The sequence below is a fragment of the Microtus ochrogaster genome, chromosome 10 (genome assembly GCF_000317375.1).
Source record: "Microtus ochrogaster isolate Prairie Vole_2 chromosome 10, MicOch1.0, whole genome shotgun sequence".
NCBI classification, from domain to species: domain Eukaryota; kingdom Metazoa; phylum Chordata; class Mammalia; order Rodentia; family Cricetidae; genus Microtus; species Microtus ochrogaster.
The window spans coordinates 46,512,862-46,523,895 of NC_022016.1; the positions used below are offsets into that span (position 1 = coordinate 46,512,862).

Consider the following 11,034-nt stretch of genomic DNA (forward strand, 5'->3'; position numbering starts at 1 on the left):
GAGACCAGCCTGGTCTACAGAGCTAGTTCCAGGACAGGCTCCAAAGCCACAGAGAGATCCTGTCTTGAAAGACAAAAAGAAAGAAAGAAAGAAAGAAAGAAAGAAAGAAAGAAAGAAAGAAAGAAAGAAAAAGAAAAAAATCCTGTCTTGAAAAACAAAAATAAAACACCAGCAAAAAGTGTGTGTGTGGTGTGTCTGAATGTTTATATGTGTGTTCAGGTGCATATGGAGGCCTGAGGCAGACAGCAGGAGTCTTTCTCCATTCTTGTCCTCCTTGCTCACTGGGGACAGGGTCTTGCACTTGAACCCAGAGCTCACCGAACCCAGATTCACCACATTCTAGTCTAGGTAGCCAGCTTGCTCTGGAGATCCCGTGTCTACCTTCTGAGTGAGTGCTGGCCTTACAGGTAGGCTCTCCATTGCTGGGGATTCGAACTCTGGTCTCAGGCTTGCTCTTATGCTGTCTTTAGGCACCAAACCGTCTTCCCAGACATTAAGAGTATTTAGCCTCTGCCCCAGTGACCTAGGCTCCTCTAACTGTCTCTGAAGAAACAGAATTTTGCTCAGAGGCAAACAAATGGAAGACACTAACAGAAGCACTGGATCTCTCTCCCAACGGCAGAAGTGGGGCCAGGTGTAGCTTGGTTAGTAGAGTGCTTGTTTGTCTAGCGTACATCAAGCCCTGGGTTTGATCTTCAGCACCATGCATATACTCTTCCTAAAAACACAACTCAGGAGAGAGGTGGTTTTGTGACACTTTTGTGGGAAAATATAACACATATTCTACTGACCCCAGATTGGGAGCCCATGGCAGACCAAAGTGCAGCTACCATGGTGGTGGAAGTTTCTGTCCCTCCGGGTCCCGCAGCCATTCAGTCCCAAAGAAACACACAGTTTATATTAATTATAAACTGTTGCAGAGAGTGCTTGTTCTTCCTGGCCACCCAGAACTGAAGCAATCACACAGAAACTGTATTAATTAAATCACTGCTTGGCCCATTAGCTCTATCTTCTTATTTGCTAACTCTTACATATTAATTTAACCTATATCTATTAATCTGTATATCACCACGAGGTTGTGGCCTACCAGCAAAGTTTCAGCACGTCAATCTCGGCAGCAGCTCCATGGCGTCTCCCTGACTCCGCCCTTCTTTCTCCCAGTATTCAGTTCAGTCCTCACCGCCTACCTAAGTTCTGCCCTATCAACAGGTCAAGGCAGTTTCTTTATTCATTAACCAAGAAAAGCAACACATAGACAAAAAGACCTCCCACACCAATAAACTGTTTGGTCTATTAGCTCAGGCTTATTATTAACTGCTCTTATAACTTAAATTAACCATAATTCTTATCTATGTTTAGCCACGTGACTTGGTACCTTTTCTCAGTAAGGCATTCTCACCTCGCTTTCCTGCATCTGGCTGGTGACTGCGTCTCCACCTTTCCTCTTGCCAGAATTCTCCTAGTCTGGTTGCCCTGCCTGTACTTCCTGCCTGGCTACTGGCCAATCAGCATTGTATTAAACCAATACGAGTAACAAATCTTTACAGTGTATAAGGGCATTATCCCACCACAGTACCACCAAACTCTAACTTGGTGAGTCAATGAGTTTAATTGGGCTTACTTATGGGATTATGGGTGAGGGGTTACTTACAGGAGCAGAAATGACTCAAAGACAGCTGCATGACCAAAGCCCACCCCAGTGTGGGTGGCAGCTCACAAAGCTGGGAATCTGGTGCACACTGTACATCTTGTACAGGGCTCAGCAAGCTGAAGAGTGTCCTTTTCAGGTGGTCCAGCTAGTCTAAGCCTCTTCCAGGCTGCTCCACTTGTCTTTTTTTAAAAATAGTTATTTATTTGTTATGTATACAATATTCTATCTGTGTGTATGCCTACAGGCCAAAAGAGGGCACCACACCTTATTACAGATGGCTGTGAGCCACCATGTGGTTGCTGGGAATTGAACTCAGGACCTTTGGAAGAGCAGGCAATACTCTTAACTGCTAAGCCATCTCTCCAGCCCTCCGCTTGTCTTGAGAGTGACGACTCTCAGCATTCCTTGCCCTTTGCTTTGGGGGAGGGAAGGGTCTAGTGAATCTGCTCAGTTTCAGGGACTTTCTGAAGCTGTTCTGAATTGTTTACTTGCTGTCTAAAAGAGCTTTCCAGGAGCATGGAGTGTTTCAGTCTGGGAGGAAATGGCTACACAGCTTAGGTGGATGCAGGCTTCTGGGTCATCCTTAGTTGCTTCTGGGTCATTCTTAGCTACAACAGATATTGTTTCAAAAAGAAAGAAAGAAAAGAAAAGAAAAAGAAAGAGTTTATGTAGGTGAGCAGAGCAGAGGTGGCTGGCTCTATAGGCAGAGAAGGGCCAGAGACAAAGGCGAGGCCTGGCTAGACCTTCTCAGTTACTTCCCTGGTGAGGTGGGTTGTCGCCCAGCTGTGCGTCACTTTAATGAAATACCCCAGGCAGCTGAGTGAAGGTTTGTTTGTTGTATGAGTTCACATTTAATTCCCAGGTTAGCTGGGAAGAAGAAGGCTTTACTAGTCGTAAAATTTCACTATTCAGCTATTTTTTGATGAGAACTGTGATTTGGTGAAGGTTTGCTTTGGCTCCTACTTCTGCAGGTCCCAGTCCAAGGTCCAGCAGCCCTGTGCTCTGGGCCTCTGACCAGGGATGCACACAGCACAGAGGCTCCCCCACAGTCCAGTAACAGCCAGAGAAACAGCTGGTTGCCCATAATCCCCAGTGAGGCTCCTCCTCCACTGACCTAGGAAGCCCTCACAAGGCTCCACCTCTTATGGGGACACAGAACCTCCCAGGGGTGCCACCTGGGGAGTACTCAGGTTTTGGGGAAGCATCTAAACCATAGCGGGTAAAGACCAAGACAATAGACAACAGAAAAATAAAACAAAAAAGATGAAGTTACTCCAAGTCTGATTTTTTTTTCTTTTTTGGAGAGAGGGTTTAATGAAGCCCAGGCTAGCCTCCAACTCGATATGTAGCTAAGGCTGGCCTTGCTGATCCTCTTGCCTCCATCGTCACTTTCTGGAATTACAGATGTGCATGAACTTCTGCATCTGCCTCTCTTTTTGGGAAGGTCAAGCGAGAGCTTCATTTCGATTTGGTGGCACAGAACATCTCGGCATGGGTGCCGTCATGTGAGGTTCAGTGCCTGAAGGGGAATCCCCACGCAGCGGAGGCTCCCGCCAAGACCCCAGATTAGACATAAACCACACCCAAATACCTGTTTTCACAGAGAGATTCTTTATTAAGTAGGGAAGAAAAGCTAAAGTGGCTGCTTTCTGTCTCTGGCAGAAAAACAGCAGCAAATGACCTTGTTGGTGTCATTTTAAAAAGAGAAGCGGGGGGGGGGGGTGCTAGAGAGATGGCTCAGTGGTTAAGAGCAGTGCCTGCTCTTCCAAAGGTCCTGAGTTCAATTCCCAGCAACCACATGGTGGCTCACAACCATCTGTAATGAGGTCTGGTGCCCTCTTCTGGCCTGCAGGCATACACACATACACACAGACAGAATATTGTATACATAATAAATATTTTAAAAAGAGAGAGAGAAAGAGGGGAGGTCTGTGTTAGAATGGGCTAGGATGCAGAGGTGAAGAAGATAGGGGGTGAGGGAGAAGGGGACGTGGGTAAGGGAAGGGCCAGGATGTTTGTCCCAGAGAGACAAAGTTCTGCCTCTGGACACAGCGAGGACAGATGTGGCCCATAGGCAACTGGCTGTTTATACGGGTAAAATGAGAAACCCTGTGTGAGGACCAGGTGTTTAATTGGGCATGTTAATTGGGGGGGCTTTTGATAACTGTACTCCAGTACTTTGATAGCTAGACCTCGGTCATCAGCTGCAGGAGGAGGAAGTGGCCATATAAGGGAAGAGACCTTGGGGGCTAGCTTTAGAACTGTTCTTGGGTTGCCTTGTCCTGAGCAGTACAGGTGCCGAAGCCTGGCAGCAGTGACAGAGATACACACTGTCTGCTGTACAATGAGCAGTGCACAAGCTCACACAACCTCACCAAGGAAGGAACTGGAGAACATCCGGGCTTCAGGGACACCTGTCTACACACAGGCATTTCCTCAGCTCCCATCTGTGCAAAGGACCTCTAATGGTCCCTTCCTGAACAAACACCAGCCTCAGGGCTGTTTCAGGGCAGAACAGATGGTTACACAGAGAAGAATCCTGATTGGTCATCTGTAGGCCAGCCAGTAGGAAGGCCATATGAGAAAAGATGGTAGCTTCCGCTTGAATTGCCTGCTGGAGTTGAGGTGACCCTTTATAAAATGGAGGAAGAAGAGCCGGAGAGATGATTCTGTCCATAAAGTGTTTGCCATAGACCAGAGTTCACCTCTCCAGCATTCATGTAAAAAGCTATGTACCTGTTTTCCCCAATCAGGGCACAGGCAAAGACAGGACAGCGGGATCCCTGGGGCTTGTTGGCCACCCAGACAAGATGAATTGATGAGCTCCATTGTGAGAGATTCCCGTCTTAAAAGAAATAACAGAGGTCAATAAATAAATAAAGGCAAGGACTGAGAGAAGGCTCAGCAGTTAAGAGCACATCCCGCTCTTGCAGAGGACCAGAGCGTGGTACCCAGCTCCTGTGTCGAGCGGTTCACAACCAGGTGTAACTCCAGCTCTAGGGGAGCACACACCCTGTTCTGAACTCCACAGGCACCAGCACTCGCATGTACACAGACGCCCCCCCCCACATGTATACACATAATCATAAATAAGGTGGGAAGTGATTGGGGAAGACTCCCAACATCAGCTTCTGAACATGTGTGCACACATGTGCACATACACACACACATATACGCTAACAGAATGAAAAGGAGGAAGAGATACTGAGATGTCAAAACAGTCAATGCTCACTGCCATCCACCTCTGGCACCACAGTGTAACCTGCCCTTCCCTGATGGAGGAGCCTGTTGCTACCCGGCAGCTCCGAGCCAGCCCCAGCCTGGCCATGAGACACACTGGCCGTCCTCCCAGCACTCTTATAGCTATGGCATCCCACCGAACGTCTAGCGACAGTGGATTTTTGAGGTCCTGAGAGTGATGAGCTACATAATAAAAGTATTCTCTCCCAGCATGCTAACATAGATCATGAAGAAACAGGAAAATCCGAGAGGAGACACTGACTGTGGCAGCAGTTACGTTCAGTAAACTCTGTTTACAGCTTCCACATCTGATGACTACCTGGGAACAAAATACCGCAGAATCATAATGAGCACCCAGACGTGGACACAGGGAGTGAGACAGGCAAGAACAAAGTTGGCATGACAGCTACAAACCCAGTAACCGCAGGAAGACGGTGCCTAGCGCTCTCTTCTCTGGCAGACCAGAAACAGGCTGCAGTCTTGGCTTGTGGACTGCCTTTTTCTATTCTGGAAATAAGAACCCTGTCCAGGTGTCCCACCATACACACTAGAGTGTGCCCGCCTACACAGGGTCAGACTGGCACAGTGTCTCATCCAAGGTTTAGCCTTTGCTGGACAAGGTGGTACATGCCCTTAATTCCAGGAGGCATAGGCTGGTAGATCTCTATGAGTTTGAGGCCAGCTTGATCTACAGAACAAGGTCCAAGCCAGCTAGGGCTACATCCTGAGATCTATCTCAGCAATACAAAAGAAAATCCAGTGTTAAGCCCTAGGAAGGGAAAGAGGAAGTGGAGGACCAGCAGTGAGTTTCTAGAAAGTTCACTGTAAGTCACTCATTACTCATACTGCTTCTGTTCGTGCTCATTGGTGTAAACTGCATTCCTGGGCTGGGGAGATGGCTTAGCTGTGCAAGCATCAAGGACCCGAGTGCAAATCCCAAACACACATCCATGTAAAAAGCTGGGTGTGGTCACATTTGCTTGTAATCCCACTGCTGTTGGGATATTGTAGGGAGACAAGAGGCTGCTTGGAACTGGCATACAGCAGCATCCAGTATTCTCCTTTGGCCTCCACAGAACACACACAGACATGTGTATATCTCAGGCATACATTCAAGCCAGCAAAACTGCAGGACTTCAGGAAGCTCCAAGGTGGGCTGGAAAAGGTGGTTTCCAGCTGGGTAGCTCTGTGCCCAGCTAAACTCAAGTGGGAAGCAGTGTGCAGCCTCTGTCCCCAGGCCTCCCTGCAAGGATCTCTACACATTCTTTTTCCCATACACAAAGCATCCACCTACCCCCTGGCTAAGGAAGGCCTCTGAGTTCAGAGTCACACAGCTGCCCCGCTTGATTCTTCTTGGGTCCGGATGTAGCTCTACTGGATCAATGGCTAACGAATTGAACTGTTTTCTGTCCCCACCTCCCATCCTTTCCCACAATGCAATGTGGAGTTACAAATGGTGAATGCCAATGGAATCTCCCACAACACACAGTCACCAGCTATGGCAGCTAAGGAACCCTCAGACAGGAACTGTGAGGTTTCTTGTCCCGGCACATCCCTTGTCTGGTCTGCTGGGGTCTCTAGCTTAGCTATTTGGGAACCTCTTCCTTGGTCATGTCGTCACTGTGACACACTTGCTGAGAACATTGGGGAGCTAGTGTGATGGCTCATAAGTTAAGAATACCGGCTGCTCTCACAGAGGACCCTGGTTTGGTCTTCAGCACCCATATGATGGCTCACAACCATCTGTAACTCCAGTTCCAGGGAATCCAGCGCCCTCTTCTGGCCTCTACAGGCACCAGGCACACATGAGGGGTTCATATATACCGGCAAAACATACACATAAAAATGAGTAAAACTTAAAAAGCAAAAGCATTCGGACCCATGATGGCCCTCGCTGCCATTTTCACCTCTTAGATGCACACTGGAAGGCAATCCACGCCTTCACACTAGGCAAGCAAGCTGCCACAGTTAGCTCTCTGTTGACTTGGTCAAGCCTCAGCATCTCTCTTTGTCTTGAGCTTGACCTTAGGGATGCTGAGGCTGTTCACTGCCCAGTTGCGATGTCTTCTGCTGGGGAGCCTGTCTTAGCATTAGGGAAGCGAAGACCTGAGCATTCTCAGAAATCCGCCTTACCGTGGGCCCCAGTGTCCCTCACTGCTTCTGGAAACATCGCCCCCCCTCCTTTCCAGCTTTGTTGAACGGTGGGCCCCTCCCTGGCCTGAACTGGGAAACTGTCCTTCTTAGGGTTTCTATTGCCGCGATAAAGACCAGAAGCAAAGGCAACTTGGGGAGGAAGGGAGCCCACTTGGCCCACAGTTTCCCATCATAATCCACCACTCACTGAAGGAAGCCGGAACAGGAAATGGAGAAGCCGCGGGTGGGGTGCTGGCGGGGTGGTTCCTCCTCATAGTTTGCACCACCCACATCAATCATCCATCAAGAAAATGCCCCCATGGGCTTTGCTTGTGGGCGTGGGCATTTTCTCAACCAAGGTTCCCTTTTCCCAAATGACTCTATCTTGTGCCACGTTGATATAAAAGAGGCACTAGGAAGCTCTTACGACATCCGCATCAGGAGCCGGTTCTGTTGTTCTTAATTACCATTGGTCTTTTCTCTCCCCTCAGGCTGCAACATTGAAAACGCCTGCTACCCACTGGGTGTGTGTGCAGAGCGGACTGCCATCCAGAAGGCCATCTCAGAAGGGTACAAGGATTTCAGGGCTATTGCTATCGCCAGGTGAGTGGGATAGACCAGTCACAGCAGAATTCTTTATTCTTCCAGCTGATGTCCCCCCTACACAACCCATTCATTCATTCACCAGACCCGTGTCTATTGTACATGTTCTTCTTGGCAGACATGGGTTGGCCCTGCGGCTGGGTACTAGGGATAAGGAGGTAAATAAGAAACAGAGTCTGAGGCTGGGGCCATGGCTCAGTTGTTTGAGTGCTTGCCTAGTATGCAAAGACCCTGGGTTTGACCCCAGCATCTAATAAAACTGGATATAGTTGCACACCCCTGTAATCTCAACTCTCAGAAGAGGGCATCAGATATTCCGGGACTGGAGTTACAGGTGTTGTGGCTCACCATGTGGGTGCCGGGAATCAAACTTAGGTCCTCCACAATAACAATTGCTCTTAACCACCAAACCATCTCTCTGGTCCTTTAAAAAGTGTTTGAAATGTAGACTTTAAGCACAAAGGTTAGTAGAAAGAGAGACACACAGGAGAAGAACGAGACTTACCCAAGAGCTGGTTATCGTCTCAAAGGAAATGCGCACTGTGTTGTCCAAGGGGTTACCTGAGGGATTTGGAAACTGGGATCTCATCATTCATCTGGTTTCTAGGGGCTCCTCCCTTCCTCTAACTTTTTCTCTCTCCTTTCTTTTTTTTCCGTTGTTGTTTTGTTTGTATGTTTGTATGTTTGTTTGTTTGTCTTGAGATGGGATTTTACTGTACAGCCCTGGCAGGGTACACAGCTCTGAAACTCACTATAGACCAGACTGTCCTTGAACTCACAGAGATCCTCCTGCCTCTGCCTTCCTCAGAACTAGAGGTGTGCACCATGCTGCCACATTCTTGATTCTCAACTCCTGCGAAGCTTCAACCAGACTCCCGAGTGAGCAGCTCCTTTCCCTTTTCAAGTCCCCTTTAATTCCCTGTCTTTCTGGTCTGCCTCAGACTCCACCCTCAGGGTTAGCCCACAGAGCAGATAGACCCAGGGAGACTCTGACACAGAAGGTGTGTTTCTGTTCCAACAACAGCAAGTACAACATGGTCCCCCAGAGGTACAGTAGAAAGATGTCACACAGAAACAACAAGGACCCGAAAGTCACTTGATATAGACTCACTTGCCACCACCCCACTTCTATAGACAAAAAATAAACAGACAAAACCCCCAGGTCTGAGAAGTTAAGGGAATTTCCAGGGAGTTAGCGGTAAAGCTGGGACAAAACAAACGTCTCAGAGTCCACTGTGGTTACTGTGCCAGGAGACCAGATGCTGTTCAACTCTGCTAACTTCAGCGTCCAGGCGAAGGTGCCAAAACCAGGGTCTAAAACCAAGCAGGGTGGTGACCTGGTGACAGCCATGTAAGTAGTGACTATGTGTTTCAGACTAATGCAACTCCAGCGAGGCCCCAACTGGATAAGAATTTCAGTCAAGGGCTTGAGAGATGGATGGCTCAGAGGTTAAGAGCACTGGCTGCTCTTCCAGAGGTCCTGAGTTCAATTCCCAGCAACCACATGGTGGCTCACAGCCATCTGTATTGAGATCTGGTGCCCTCTTATGGTGGTATACAGGCAGGACACCGTATACATAATAAACAAACACACAAATAAATAAATAAAACCTGCAGTCAGTGCTCTCTTGTGGCCCAGATGTGGTTGCTCTGACTCCCATGGGCCTCCTCCCAGGGGAGTGTGGTGGGATCTTATTGGAGCTGGACCGAGACTGCTTGGCTAAGAATAAAGCCTGTGAGAATGGGTTCTTTTACTGATTTAGACCCCAGTAATTTAAGGCTTTTGCAGTGAGCTGCATTTGGGTGCCCCTTTTATATTGACTAGGAAAGAAGGAACTTTGGCAAGTTAATTGTTGAGGAAACTGACACAGGAAACGGTGAACCCAGCGAGCAGAGCGGCTGACCAAGCTTCGGTCTTTAGCAGCGTGGGACACAGACTCTGGAAGGATCATTTCTTTCTATGAAGGGAGTTGCAGCCGGGGAGAGAAACAGGGGCTGTGAGAGCAAGGCTGACATGATTTGTGCAACAGGAAGGACCTGGCTTTCCCAAGAGCCTGTGCATTGTTCCAGTCTGGCCCGGAGGGGGTTCAGAGTACCCGAATACCATGCTGGAGTGACTGGGGCCAGGTACGCCCTTGAGAATCAAGGTGGCGATTCCCAGCTTTCTCTGGAGCCGAGGGCTGTCCAAGCTTCCCTGCAGCTTCCAGAGAATAAACGAGGCTGTGCTGGGAACTTTTTGTGCAGCTGAGGACAGATCAGGATGTGCGTTGCACTTTATGAAGAAATGGGGAGAAATAACTCAATTTCAAAGCTGGTCCAAGAAAGTAATGATGTTCTGGGGAAGAGAGGCCAAAACCAGCAGAATGACGCGGTAGCCTGCGGGTTCTGTTAGCGTTTGTCCAATGAAAGGCTTTTTCCTCTTGCTCCTCACCTGCTTTTAAATATGACCATCAGGGGCTCACTGTAGTCAGCAGATGTCCTTATACAACACCCAGAGTTTCCAGCACCCAGCTGGCCTTCTCTGGATTTTTAACCCACAACCATATCCTCCACCAGCAATGCAGTTATTATCATACTACTGACTTACTAAACAGAAAGCATGGATTTAAAGGAAGAACGGGAAATGCCAGCCAGCTCATATTGGCACAGAACGGGGCTGAGAAGTCCATGTCTTTCCCTGGGATCACAAAGGGCAGAGACGCTGTGGGCGTTGGCAGAGCCAGGTGACAGGAGCTTCTGTCTTACCAAGCTGAGCGTGACCTCATCATGTGACCAAGGTCTGCACAAACCACAGGAAACCCTTGATTGCCAGGAAAAAGAACCTAGGTGTGCTAGTTTGAAAGAAAATGGCCCCCAAAGGGAGTGGCCCTACTAGGAGGTGTGGCCTTGTCGGAGTAGGTGTGGTCTTGTTGGAGGAAGTGTGTCACTGTGGGGGCGGGCTATGAGGGTTCATAAATGCTCAAGCCACGCCCAGTGAGATAGTTCACTTCCTGTTGCCTGCAAGATGTAGGATTCACATCCAACTCCTTCTCCAGTGCCATGTCTGCCTGCATGCCACCATACTCCCCCCCCATAATGATAATGGGCCAAACCCCTAAATTGTAAGCAAGCCACCTCAAGTAAATGTTTTCATTTATAAGAGTTGCTGTGGCCATGGTGTCTCTTCACAGCAATAGAACCTAACTAAGACACCAGGGGTGGAGAATTAGGAAAGCCTTGGGGAGATGTCCAAATGCAACCTGCATGTCTGAGGGTTAGTGCTCACTCTTGGCAGGAATGTTGAGTGACACTTAAAAGCCCCGCCTCCAGGGTCTCTGCGGCTGGGTTTCCATTCTTTCTCACTTCTACCTAAGGTCTTTGTAAGACTCGGAACCTGGCTGCTTTATTTTATTTTATTTTTTAGACTA

The 11,034-nt window shown here is 48.6% G+C and overlaps 1 protein-coding gene across 1 annotated transcript in view; it reads left to right on the forward strand.

Moving 5' to 3' along the window:
* Positions 1-11,034, forward strand: part of Cda (cytidine deaminase) — a 25,472-nt gene that overhangs the window by 4,606 nt on the left and 9,832 nt on the right. The window contains exon 2 of the mRNA XM_005352964.2: positions 7,516-7,627. Within this exon, the coding sequence (XP_005353021.1) occupies positions 7,516-7,627 (112 nt within the window). The remainder of the gene's footprint in view (positions 1-7,515; positions 7,628-11,034) is intronic.